We start from the raw sequence: 14,612 nt of genomic DNA on the forward strand, positions 1-14,612 counted from the left end.
GGGGAGGATTGAGATGCTTTTTCTTATACTATTTTTTATTCTCAGTTAGTGGCCCTTTTCCTTGGTAAAAATAAAACGACGTCTCCCTGCATAAAGTAGCCCAGTCATAGCCTCTTCCAGGACGTTCCTAAGGCTCACCCCAGGAGAGTAAAGGATTAGGAACCACAACTGCTGATGGATTCTAGATAACCTTGGTTGCACAGTCCAGTTCGAAAAGAAATTTTCAGGTTAACAATGTGTTCCTTCCTGGTCTCATTGTTCCTTCTCGTGCTCTCTTCCCTCCGCAATCACTGTAGCTGACCCCACAGGTAGACCCCCAGCTACAGAACAGAGGCAAATCCGCACACCCAGAAAAGGTGGACCACGAAGTCCATGACTATCCAAAGGTGAGAGAGCTCTAGAATCTGATGGAATCTTTCACCGCCTCTCCAAATGTCATCTTATCACCTCGTTTTGAATCTAAGTATCACAACCCAGTAGCTCCTCACCAGGAAGACCACGAGGAAACGAACAAAGGGCACAGTGCCTGTGTGTGGTACCTGCCCAGACCCGCGCCCACCTGCTCTGTCCACTGTGTGTTGACATCTTACCTTTAGTCTCCCTCTACCTCCTCCTGCCCCCGATCCTCCCTCCCTTCCTCTCTCCTTCTCTCCCTTATACACACAACCCATTTCTGTCTTCGTGTGGGGGCGCTAGAATGCTCTGTAACATGTTTCTAAAGGAAGTGACTATGGGTTAATGTTAAGATGAATCCTCATGAATGTGTTATAAAAGGTTAGTTGTGAAAGTAAAATGCTGGGAACTTTGAGGATAGACAAAGAAGAGTTGGTTAAATAAATCCTTATATAGCCATATGAGGTAGCTGTGGTGATTTAAAAGAATTCCTTATAATGTGGAGAGATGTTCACAAACTACTGTTATGGGAAAAAAGCAAGTACTGAAGTAGCCTGTATGCAATGGGCCCACTCTGTAGAAACACTGAACGGTCGAGAAGGATGAACCACGAAAGCCCCAAGATCACTTCCTGGCCCATGGTAAGTGCTACCTAACGCTTGCTCGCTATTAACAGAGCAGAGTCAGGGACTCAGGGATAGAAACTGGGGCATCAGCCAATGGCACAATGTGCCAACTTAGTTCTAAGGCCAGGGCAGACCTAAGTTAACAGTTGCTCATTGAAGGACGCTTCTTGGTTAAAAGAGAAATTCCTTAGTGTCTCTTCCATTGAGCCAGTTTGAACAGCAGCTATGAAAACCTGCCTGCCCTGATGAAAGGCAACAGTCCTGAGTGAAATACGTCAAGCAGAGAGAGTCAATTATCATAAGGTTTCACTTCCTTTGAAGCATAAGAAATAACATGGAGGGCATTGGGAGATGGAGAGGAGAGGGGTGGGGGAAGTCGGCAGGGGAGACGAACCATGAGGGACTGTGGACTCCGAGAGACAAACTGAGGGTTTTTGAGGGGCGGGGGGTGAGCCTGGTGGTGGTATTAAGGATTGCATGGAGCACTGAGTGTGGTGCCTAAACAATGAATCTTGGAACACTGAAAAGAAATTTAAAAAATAAAGAAAAGCAAAAAAATAAAAATAAATTACAATAAAAAATAAAACCTAAAAAAAAAAAAAAGAAAATCAACATTCCTGTTTTACTTCATGTTTTGATCATATGAATAATGCATGAATGCACTGTTTGGGGTTTTTTTAATGAATTCACATATTTGGGTAAATTCCTCTTTAGTATCATCCTCAGTGCTGGACTCTTCCCACTTACTGGGAAAAAAACCACTGATCTGAGCCCGGTGCATAAGCTTCCAGTTTCTTTAATCCCTTTACATGCCAATCTGTGTACCATGGAAAATTGAGAGAATGAAGCTGAGTGGTCAGTACAATATTCTTTTTGTGTGTTTAAAACATTATGCAATAATTTAAGAAAACCGACATCTCTGTTGACACAGTATGAGTCCATTCTTTTTAATTACCACGTGTATTCTGACACACAAACACATTATATTTTTTAGATACTCTCCACATTAATGGGTATTTCATTTGTTTCCGATATTTCTTTATACAAACAGTGCTGCTGTGACCCTCCATAATGTGATTCCTCATCCAAACATCAAGCATTTTCTAGGACGGACCGTTAGAAACGGACTTCCATCACGGGTCATGCACGCTTTAGGTCCTAATCCTTAGTCTCGGCCCTCCAAAGGGAGCTACTGTATGAGACTGCTTCGTTTCCCACATCCTCATCAACACTTGGTATTATCATTTAAAACACTGCAAATCTGATAGGGAGAAAATAGCATCCCATTTCTAATTTTTTTCAGTTTAATAGCGGGATTGGGGATTTTCTAAGATGTTTGTTTACTGGCCATTTGCAACTCATTCTCTGAGAATTGCTTGTTCATATTCTTGGTCTATTTCTTCTATTTTGCCATTATATTGTTATTATATATTATACAACATATGATATATTCTATTCTATTGTTTTTTCTTATAATTTATACATTTACATGGTATTGTTGTTCCTGTTATTATTTATATATTCTGAAAACTTCCAGTTTTAAGTAGATCCAAAGTGGCGTTTAATAATTCAAATTCTTTCAAGGGGAAAAATGACCCCGAGCTCGCTAAGTATCACAAAGCAACACAAATCAGGCGTGTCACAAACAACCCACACCAGCACTGTTTCTGTGCAGCATTAAAGTCACTTGAGGAATGGAAAAATAATTAGAAATCTAGGAGGTGGCTTCCTTCGGTCTCCGCCCTCCACGCATCCACCTCCAGAAGGTTAGCCAGCCAGCTGCCAGGAAAATCTCCGCTCCCGGAACAGCAAAATTATTATGGCAAAAGCAGAGTTATCTGACCAGGGACGAAGGCCTATTTCATCAGTGTCACCCCCTGCCACAGGCTTCCTCATCCTCTTCCGCCCAACACGTCCAAGAGTCCTGTTTACATGTCAGAGGGAGACGTCGGAAGGTTTCGAGTTGAATATTTATAACTGATTTTTCTAGAGGAAGCTTCATGTTATTTACCTGCCTGTCAGGCGCCACTGTGCACTGAAGGACACAGAGTCTGCATGTCTAATGATTTAAGGCAAACCCTTTTTACCCAAGAACATTTTGAAGCTTGAACATTAAAAAAAAAAAAAAAAAAAAAGAGCTAGGCTATAACTGATTCTCCAGAAACAAAGATCCAACTCCAAGTTGTCAGCATCTACACTAATTACAGACGAAGTATGCTTACATCGTACCCCTATTACCGCTTCATTTTTTTTATAGAGATCAAGAGTAAAGGAAACTAAGTCTCTTTCCCAGAGGCAATGTTTCTGTTCTCTTAGCCTTGTCATTTAGGAAGAAGTAAAACAAAGGAAAAAGGTAGACTAAGGGATTGAAAAACCTTACAGGCCAGAGAGAAGGACTGATTCTTAAGGCTGAGTTATCCAAAATTTGACTTTTAATTGTAGAAATAAATACAAAAGAAAGATCATAAATGAAATACGAATATAATAGAATGAAATCAGCTAGCTATTGATTTTGCTTTGAAACAAACAGACCAGTACAGCCCAGGAGCCCTGTCCTTCAAAGCAATGACCTTGGAAGAGTGTATGATAATTCAGTGTTTGTGGCAATTGCTTAAAACATTTTTCAAACTCCCTTCGGACTTGCCTTTAGAGCTAGCTGACACACCCTCCAGAAAACGTCTCATTACTTTATAATCACACCACACTGAGGACGCTAAAACCAGCACTACTTGGTTTAATCACCCCTCTTTCATCAGAAACACCTCAAAAAAAAAATCCAACCACAAAAGGATGAATGTTTATTATGAATTAAAAAATCAAAAGAATGACCTGCCGCCTACTCTGAAAACAATTTGCATTGAGAACAGTTGTCACCTTTTGACAAAATCACAGGAAATAATTTTACAGGAATACCACTTGTTTTTGTGGCCGATGTTCTAATGAATATCATTTTTTTTAAAAGATTTTATTTATTTATTTGACAGAGAGAGAGAGAGATCACAAGTTGGCGGAGAGGCAGGCAGAGAGAGAGAGGGGGGAAGCAGGCTCCCCGCTGAGCAGAGAGCCCGATGCGGGGCTCGATCCCAGGACCATGGGATCATGACCTGAGCCGAAGGCAGAGGCTTTAACCCACTGAGCCACCCAGGCACCCCTAATGAATATCATTTTTAATGAGTAGTTACACCTCACAAACACTTGGCATGTTAGAAGATGGGTACTTGTAGTTTTCTTCCTTCAGCCCAGGACTTGAACCCTTGTGTACCCCAAGTTTCTCTATAGGGTCCTATTATCGGGCTCATCGTCCCTTGTGTTCAGCTTCCTGGAGCTGGACCCTAGCCTCTTAATTCTTAGCCACTGATGGGTTTGCCTGGTCTCATTCATGTTTCTCCAGCAAACAATTTAGCAAACTCTTAACCTTCTCTTGACCTTAATCCCAACTCGGCTAGTTCCCAAACAGAAGTCAGAGGCAGAGGCTGGAAATAAAGCCAGGATCTGAACTGGTGGTTGTAAGAAGAGGAAAGTTTCAAAGCTTGAATTCCACCCTTTCTACTCAGAGATTTTCGGGGTTCTATCTTCCTGGCTACTAGGAGATAAGGTCGGTAGGAATTGAGTGGGCTTGGGTTACACCACGCTCCATTAGTTAATACAACAATGGAGTACACAGCTGTAATGGCCTATTCTGGCAAGGCTAAATTATTTGTCCAACATGGGAATCATTAGCACCTCCTTCATTATTAAATTGGAAAAAAATTTGGTTGGATTCCCTGAAGCATCAGCCGCCAGATGTAAGCTCAGCAATGAAATCATCCTGCTCCTGTGATGATATTTCTTTAGGAATTTAATATACAAATTGAATTAAGGACCTTTCAGGGAAATGAAAGCCATGTGAATTCCAAGAGTTTGTCTAAGCTTCCAGAGTTGAGTAAAATTTCTAAAGCACTTCCCCCAATGCTCTCCCATATCCTAAGCCTCCCTAATTTGATATGAGGAGGAGGAGAAATTCCGTAGCATGCGCCATCCAAATTATACTAGAGAGGCTGACAGCTCAGTGATTCTAAGACCACACAGGTGTGCCAGTCGAGATCTACAGAACAATCTCTCCAGGCTCTACTGGGTGAGCCCCACGTAAGAGAGGCTGCTGGACTCCCTCTCACATGATGGTGATGTGAAGCCACGTTTCTCAAAAGTCAGCAGCCCACAGATGTCTGAAGAAAACAGATGGGTCAACTTCATGCTGCAGAACTAACATCTTCCTTCAGAAGTGGAAAAACAAACAATCCAAAAAACAAAGTTGGGAGTCCAAGACAAAATTTTGAATTTGCACGTTCATGAACTAAGCATTCCTCTGAGAGTCTGAGATTTCTCTTAGTACATTTGGATGGTTGGGACCACTCCAGTGTCATCCCACAAAATTCTTTATTTTACACCCCCACTGATTCTGCCTACAATCTTCCACGGACCAAATTTCCACTGCCGGGGCCACCAGCCAGGGGTGTACTGGCTCTTGGCCACAGTCTGTGTCTGTACCAAACAATACATGTTTGCTTGGATCACAGCCCTGGAACATTTTAAAAATTGTCAGAAGGAAGGCCTACTCTCGAAAGCACAGGAATGCCACATAAAATCTAAGCTGGGCTCCATGCAACCATCAGGAGCACAGGGCACACGCGTTGTATGGTGCAGAACACTTGTTTCCTGGGAAAATCCACCTCCAGAACATGAACACGACAAAAGTAAGAGCCACGTGAATCATCCTGGTGTATCACAGCACAATTCTCGGGTCTTGTTTTTTTTTTTTTTTTTTTTTTTTTTCCACAGTGTTCCCCATATCTGTTTGAATACACACATTAATTAGCTCCTACCTTTGCATAGTTTACTTTGGAATTCTACAGTTTCCCTTAACTACCGCAAACAAAGGCAAAACCTGAGTATAGGCCTCTTGCATAGTCTGTGGGCAGAAGTATTTCCTCCAGATTTTAATCGCCCTAAACGAAGAAAAGGAGGAGGGGGAAAGCCAGCCAGTCTGCAATCCACACTGAGACACATGTGTGCGCTCAGATCCATTCCGGGGATTTGTCTTGCAAATACTCAAGGGAGAAAGCACATATTGGTTTTGGAAACCAGTTTGGTGAGATGTACTAAGCACAAAGGTTTCCAAAAATGAAAGCACTGACATTCCTAAATCCAATGAGATATTTAAGAAAATAAAGAGAATAATATCATAAAACCACGTTTGCCATATCTGCTTCCAATCTTTTTTTAAAGACAGTATTTTACAGAGTTGTGGTCTCTTTTTTACCCTTCCCTGAAAATATCTCTCACTCAACCACCCCTCAGAGGTAACCACTATCTGGAAATTGAGATGTTTCCTTTCCTTCCATGTTTTATTACATAGTCATAGTCATGTGTCCATAGACAAAACATAGTATTGTTTTGCCACAATTTGCCAATTTAAATGTATATAAATACACACATACATTTGGCGTTTGTGTAGGCTTTAAGGAATGAGTTTTGTTTATTTTTTTTAACAATGAAAAAAATGCAAAGATATTCACACCGACTGAATTCATCTACAATACAGGGCCTGATTAGTCAGAAATCAGACTTTCAAGGCAACATAAATGTTTTACTGAAGACGTCATTTTTCATTGAGAACAACCTCTTGCATTTTTTTTTTTTTTTTTTTTTTGTCTACTGATAAAATCACTGGTCAAATCCACTTCCAGGAGCACAATAAAGAAATGTGTTTGGGTTCGCTGAAGTAGTTGATCTAGTGATTGAATTTCTAGTCATTGAACTTTGCATCTGCACCTGACTTTTAAGAACATCTGGTATTTACCTGACAGAATGAGGAGTTCGATGATCTCTGCATCTCCCAGGAATGCAGCCACGTGAAGTGGGGTTCGCTTCTCAGAATCCTGAAACAGCATCAAAGATAAGCAAGTCAGTGGAGGCTGGCGGTGCCTTCCGCAGGCAGAGTAAAACACGTCACTGTCACTCGCTCTGAGGTTAGTGCTTTTAGGAGAGAGTGAAGGCCCAAACCTACTCAGGTGAGCTCTGGGTACACATGTCTCTCTGCATCTCCCAAAGTCACAGGTACACAAGATCCTGCCCTGTGTCTGTGTGTTGTGTTTGTCTCCCTGCTCCTTTTGTTGGAGCCTTGCTCAGGTCAGGGACAGCCTATCACACAATGGATAAGAAATTCAATTTATTTTCAGACCTTCCTTATGGTAAAAACAAAACAAAAACACAGAAACAAAAACTCAAACCCTTCTACCTACCTTAACAGCAGTGTTCAAAGCATGCAATGATTTGATTTCTTTCTAATGGAACACAGCAGAATTCTTCACAAGGAAATCAAACATTAAGTACAGTCACCTTCTTCTTTCTATCTCTATGAACTGTTGCCTAGCTCACTACCCATTCATGTGATACTTAATGAATGCCTATCAGGTGCCACAAACCAGATTTGGAGTTCAGTCCTTGCTCTCATGAAATTTACCTTTAAGTGGGGAGACTGCCAGTATTCTTGGAAACCAAAGGCACGTGACATCATCTCAGATGGTGATAAAGGCTATCCCAAAACTAAAACAGGGTAATGGAATCCAGTGACTAGAGAGATGGGAGCAAGATTCCTTAGACGAGAAGAACAAGACCTTTCTGAGAACACTGACATTGAAGCTGAGAGCTTCTTTGTTTTACAGATGAGAAAACTGTGGCTCAGATGAATTATGAAATTTCCTCCAGACCCCATAGGTATATAGCAGAGCCAAGATTGGACTTTTTCCTATCAGTCTTCAGTCTCAGTCCTTGGCAAAGCATTTAACATATTGTGTTGTTAACACGATAAAATGCAGGGGGAAAAATATTGCTTCTCCATCTGTAAACTGGAATCTCTGATGAGAGAATTCAAGATAAAGTCAGTAAATAAAGCCCTAGGCAGGCACGAAGCTTGGCCCAAGCACACCGAGAGCTCTAGGCAAAGCTCTTTTGCCACGAGCATAGAGAGTCGTACGACATCTAACCTCCAAGACGAAGAACCCCACAGGGGAAAGAACTGGTCTTCCTCCTCTCTGTCCCCACACGAGCAGAAAACTAGATGCTCAGCGTAGATCAGCCAAACTGAACAGGTCCATGTGCACTGCTTCTTCTACAAACTTCCCTGACCATTCCACACAGTAACCAAAATTTGTAGGCTACGTCCTTGAGGTTTTGCCTAAAACCAGCATGCATTTTAGTTTCAAGATCAGTGAAGTTGCTGTTGATATTAATCATCGGTCCTGTTATCGCTTGATTACACAACCTACCCAACCACCCTTGGATTTGCCCAAGGACGCCATTCTGTTTTCCGACAGTTCCAGCCCTCAGCGCTTTCTCAGTCTCTTTCAGACTACTGCTTTTGGGCATTTTGTGACTCATTAACATCTAAAACAGATGGCAGACAGGAGATATCTTCAAATCAGTCTATCTGTTAGGAGGCCTGGCAAGTAGGTTTCACGAAGGGTTGGACTTACTCGTAAGTGGATAAAAAAGGGAAGTCTGAATTAGATTGAAATTCACACCGTCTGTGTGTGCTGCAGCGATTATTACAGTAAGTAGAAAGAAGGCAGTCGTGTAGCGATTCCATATAAAGTAAAGGTATGCCATAGAAGATTCTGAAAGATATACAACCACAGTAATCTTCTTATCGTTATGTCACACTCTCCGTGAAAATAGAGATTCAGTATTTGAAAACTTGGAAAACATTTCAAATGTATTAACTGGCACAAAGAACTGTATGAAGAACGGACACGAGACGTTCACAAGTGTTTTCCGTTTTGCTCTCTCTACAGCACTTGCTGTCTTACCCTCAGATTCTCTCTAAATCCCCACTGTATCTATGAAACATTTCTCTTGAGTCTTGTGACAAAAGTTATATAATTATATGTTCTTCTGTCAACTGAACTGGTTCCAGGGTTTGGTTCAACAAATTAAACCTTACCTAAGTGATTTAAACAAGGACTAACCCAGTCCAAATTATGACTTCATCTGACCTGAAGCAAAGTCAATGCTCTGCTTGAAAGCTTGGCCTCAAATAAAAAGCCAAGAAAACCTCAATACCTAAAACTGGCTGGTCTGTCATTATAAGACTGGCTTTGCTGATTCTGTGGCCCCTTTTATGACACGGCTTGTTCAAACTGAAGACTTTATAACATAAAATGGGTGTGTGTCATGTGAGATCACATAGTAAAAACTCTTGATTGTGATTACCAGCGTTCCTGTTGACATGCTTTTTTTTTTTTTAAAGATTTTTATTTAATTATTTCAGAGAGGGACAGTGAGAGAGAGAATGAGAAGGGGGAAGGTCAGAGGGAGAAGCAGACTCCCCGTGGAGCTGGGAGCCTGATGTGGGACTCGATCCTGGGACTCTGGGACCATGACCTGAACCGAAGGCAGTTGCTCAACCAAGTGAGCCACCCAGGTGCCCTGTTGACATGCATTTAAAGGTTTCCTGAGGCTTCCAGAACAACTATACCAACAGTGACATGCCACAGACAGGTAGCTACAAAAAAGATCTGTATTCAGGCAGCAGTTCTTTGGTTCTCCAAAGTATCAGAGCTATATGAATAATTTCACGTGCTACCAAGACCTCAACGAAAAAAGCAATGCACTTAACTAAAATAACAGTAACTAATGATGAAGGGTTACAAACACCAGCAATCTAAGGAGGAACCTGTGTGATAGACAGGGCCATGAGCAGAGAGGTAAATAACAGAGCCACAGTAATCACCGCCCTCGGTCAGGCAGGTCAAATCAGCCGGGAGGTTGCCATTCGTCCTCTGCCTAAGTATGAGTCCACTCCACTTGACCACAAGCTAGGCAAATGGACAAGGAGATGTAATGGTAGAAAAGGGAAGGCAAAGAGTCTGGGGAAAAGAGTATACTAGTAATAATACTAGCAAAAATGTGTTCTAGGCTAATGGTATCTAGAAGAAGAAACAAAACCTAATTATGGAGTGCTTTAATTTTTTTTCCCCAAAATGTCTTTTATCTGTTCTACTACTTGAATCTTGTAACATCCCTATAAGAGCAGACACATCTCTCAGACACTTGCTGTTAAGTCTTATTATCATCATTTGAAAGATAATGATTTTTTTAGATCGAAAAGCTCGGGAGAGATTGTATCATTTGCCCAGCACCTCGGGATAGATGAGGTGAAGAACTAGAGCTGACACCCTCACATGCAGACAAATCCTTGACGTGGTCTTGAAGAAAGATTCTTGAAATGAATTCATGTTGGAAAAAAAAGCCAGACACTCTCACAGGTAGACGGAAGGGCAGTGCCTTGGCCTAGATGCCTGACGAGGGAATAATAGTGTCTCCACTGAGCATCTGCATTCCCCGAATCTGTCCTCATGTGGTTTGGGGTTTCGAATTCGTAATACCTGCACAGTCCAGGAACTTTCAAGCTGAAAAATAGGCATAAAGTTGGTTCTGGGCCAAGGACATCCGCAGGGTGTCAAGAAGAAACAAAACCTGTCTGAAGAGACGTGTCTTCGATACAAGCAACTTAGGACGCCCACAGCTAAGCCCCCAGTGAAGACGGGCTCACAAGCCTGAGCCGCAAGACTCACGTGGAAGCGAGTTAGCCAGAAGCAAGAGTCAGCAGGCGCAACACCCAGAGAGAACCTGACATAACAGAAGAATCAGAGATATGAATAACATTTAAAATCATTTAAGGGGGGATGCCTGGGTGGCTCAGTGGGTTAAAGCCTCTGCCTTCGGCTCAGGTCATGATCTCAGGGTCCAGGGATCGAGCCCCACATCGAGTTCTCTGCTCCGTGGGAAGCCTGCTCCCCCCCCCCACCGCCTGCTGTGTTCTCTATCAAATAAATAAAACCTTTAAAAAAAATTAAAGAATAAAATCATTTAAGATACGAAAGACAAAGCCCAAAAAGAAAAAAAAAATTCTTTTTAAATGAACAAAATTTGAGGAAGAAGAGTATAGGGAGAGTGTCAGAAAGCAGTGCAGACCCCTGATGCTGGCAGTCACCTAAGACTTGGGTCTAAGATGAAAACAAGAAGCATAAACAAGAAGGCCAGGAAAAGAAAAAATAAGGACCGTGACCTTGGGATAAGAGCCACTTACTCAGCCATATGTTCTAGACGTGGACCTTTATCGAGAAGTTATTCTACCCTAGGCATTACGGTGGGTGTCAGGAATACAAAATGTAAAACATCCTGCCCACACCCTAAAGAAACTTACAGTTCAGTTCCTAGTTTCCAAATATAGGGCACCTGAATCAAAGTAATAACAGGAAAGTGGCAATTAGTGATATTTTTGAAGTTAAATGATTTAAGAAAATTACCAAAAGCAACGAGACCAATGTCTTCATGAATACTTTCCTGAAACCCACCCTGGGCAGGAAATCTAAAATGACAAAGAAAAAAAATTGCTTCTGAATTAGGAAATAAGCACATCTTGTCCAGGACTCCCTAGAAACCCACTGGCTCCAGCTTATCTGGAAGCTTTGGAAACCCAAGGCCAGACTTCCAGGTCAGCCTGTATCTTACAGGCTGACTTAGGGATTGTTTCTGGATCAAAATTAGAATCGAGGACCAGGCCAGGAGCAGAGTAGCATTCAGACAGACACAGTGGCTGAGCTAAGAGCTCTGCTCTGTTTGTGTTCACAGCTGCCCAGTGCTCCCGTGGACGGTCCACGATCACTGACGGCGGAGGGATGGTCATGGTGGTCTTTACAACACCCGTGAATGCAAGAGGAGAAAAATCCTTCAAAAACAAGCACAGTATGGTCAAACACTCGAGAAATGACTCATCAGTGTATTTTTTAAAAGATTATTCAAGTATCAAGAAAGAGACCTTTTCCCATTACCCAGCAGCTCTGATTCCAAGTAGCCCTTTGAAAATAGATTCCGACCCATGAAAAGTCAGAGGTTTCTCCAGAAGGAAGGAAGGTAAACCCTTCCTTTCTATGAATAGCCAGAGACACACACAGCCAGCTGGCGTCTGAGCTAAATTTGCAGTATGTCATGGAGAGATCAGGCAGAGGAAGTTTCTGTCGTCTGTTTACCAAAGAGGCAGATGAAAGAAAATAGGGAACTTGAAGTGTGTACACATAAAGTGTGCTTGACATCGGCAGAGAGGCCATTCTGGCAGCCAAAAATACGGTGTAGGGGGCACCCCAAGCCTCTGTTCTAAAGATTAAGAATTGTTTATTACGTGCTTTGAAATTCTCGGCTAGAAGTGCATGACCTAATCTTCATTTAAGTATCTATCATACACTAAAACAAATATCCCTCCCTGCATATAAAACTCTTACATACCAAGACAGGCAGATGAAGCAACGTTAAGAAAACACCCGTCGCAAAGCCTTGCCATCATGCAACACGGGCGTGAATTTCCCATGTCAGTTCCAACTGCCACAAAGGGCAAAGAAGCAAGCTCGTTAGGCCCAACGAGCTTAATACGATAGTGAACAGAGATCACTAAGGGCAGGAGTGAACAGAAATCACTAAGGGCAGTGTCAAAACAGCTCTGAAGGCAAAATAGTTACGTGGAGATATTTCAAATCATGTGAAGAAAAGAGCCGAAGACGTGTGATAGATTTAAATCCAGCAAGACACAGAATGGGAAAGATGCTTGGTCTTCCAGTGAGGAATTACGAGACATTTATAAAGAGGAAAAGAAAGCAGAGAAACAAATGTCATGGTTCTTAGAATTTTCGTGTTTACTTTCAGGTTTTACCATCTCACGGATACAGAGATGGTACAGAAAATAACAGATCTGTATGTTCCCACCAGCAAAATCAAACAAGTTGACATTTCTATATTCGCTTCAGAACTCTGTTTAAAAAAAAAAAAAAAAAGTTTTAGGAGTAAAGTGCCGTGAGTACTGTGACTTGCAATAGTTTGGAAAATAACTTGAGGGGTGTGTGTGTGTGTGTGTGTGTGTGTGGTGGGGGGAGGCAGAGATACAGAGACAGAGGAGAGAGGAGACACATTAGACTGTTTTCAATTCTTCATTATTACGAGTGGTGTTGCAGTGCATATCTGGGGGCAGGTACCAAGAAAAGGCAGTGCTAGATCTCGGTGTATACGCATGCTCAACTTTATTAGGTCTTTTCAAATAGCTTTCAAAAATAGTTTCACAATTTATACTCCCCAGCCATAAATGTGTTCTCTCCCCAACATTCCTCCCAATAGTTGATGTTATCAATCTTACTACTTTTGCCCAATATGACGTGCCTCACACGACATTTCACTGTTGCTCTGATCTGCATTTCACTACCTACAAGTGAAATTAAGGCTCTTCTCATGTGTTTGTTAAAAGTTTTGTCTTCTTCAACTACGAATCACCTCTACCTATCCTTTCCTCACTTCCATTCAGTTTGTCTTTTCCTTATGATGTGTAGAGTTTTTAATATATTGTTTAATTCAACTTTCAATGAAAACTCAAGTTATGCCCTCACCTACAAACAGTGGAGATGGATCAATGTCTACCCCAAGTTACCATAAGAGAAAAATTCAGTCATTATTCATCGTCCATGCATTCACTACCCTGTGGAGCTGGATAGTCCTCAGCTGGAATGTTTTATGCCTCAAAGGTGACAGCAAGTCTCTGCCCCTACATACATCCAGCATCAAACAGCTTTATTCAGTCATCACTCTGTGGGTATTTTAGCCCATCCATTTGAACGTAACATGGGTGTATGAAAAACACTGGTACATTTTGCTATCTCTAAACATGTTCAAATTGTAAGTCCAAACCTCAAAACCACATCTAATTCTTAAAACTTAACAAGAATCACTCAAAAATCATTTAAAATGAAGGTAAAGTAAGAGAAATGAGAATGCCAAAGATGTTTGATTGTATCTGCCTTAGGTAACTAAATATTGGATATTTTCATTATACTAATTTTTTAAAGTAAAATAATGCATATTAAATAAAAATTATATCAGAGATGATATGTTTTCTAATTCGATCCTTGAGACACCGCTGTAAGGTACATATTATCATCCCCATTTGACATTAGAGGAACCCGAGAATTTGAGATGATAAGCAACTTGACCAGAGTCACATAGCTAGTAATGGTAGAACTGGGATTCGGAACCAGATATGATTCCATTGTTCATGCTCTTGTTGACTCTCTGAATAGCTACAAGCCTTGGTAAACAAAATGAAATTATTTTTCATTACAATTAACACTCTTGACCTAGAACTAAGACCTAAGACAAAATTCTCATAAGCAAAAGTATAAGCATGCAAGAAGAATAAAGTTGGAGAACTAACATTACCTGGTTTTAAGATTTATCTTAAAGCTACAGTAATCAAGACATTGTATTGGTGCAAAAATATATATATGGACAACATACAGAATTTTAAAAAATGATAAAAAGGCAATTCACTGATGAAAGGATAGCCTTGTCAACAAAGAGCATTGTAACAATTAGACAACCGCATGCAAATAAAATGAACTTTGAGCCATACCTTGCAGCCTGAACAAAAATTAAATCAAGATGGATCACAAAACTAAATGTTAAATCAAAAAAAACAAAAACAAAACAAAACCAGGGCACCTGGGTGGCTCAGTG

At 41.2% G+C, this 14,612-nt stretch overlaps 1 protein-coding gene across 6 annotated transcripts in view; it reads right to left on the bottom strand.

Moving 5' to 3' along the window:
• The window catches only part of ANKRD44 (ankyrin repeat domain 44), a 312,430-nt gene that overhangs the window by 153,107 nt on the left and 144,711 nt on the right, over positions 1-14,612 (bottom strand). For all 6 annotated transcript variants that reach the window (XM_059393119.1, XM_059393120.1, XM_059393117.1 and 3 more), the window contains exon 3: positions 6,859-6,937. In XM_059393119.1, the coding sequence (XP_059249102.1) occupies positions 6,859-6,937 (79 nt within the window). The remainder of the gene's footprint in view (positions 1-6,858; positions 6,938-14,612) is intronic.

This window comes from Mustela nigripes, chromosome 3, assembly GCF_022355385.1.
Source record: "Mustela nigripes isolate SB6536 chromosome 3, MUSNIG.SB6536, whole genome shotgun sequence".
Classification (NCBI taxonomy): domain Eukaryota; kingdom Metazoa; phylum Chordata; class Mammalia; order Carnivora; family Mustelidae; genus Mustela; species Mustela nigripes.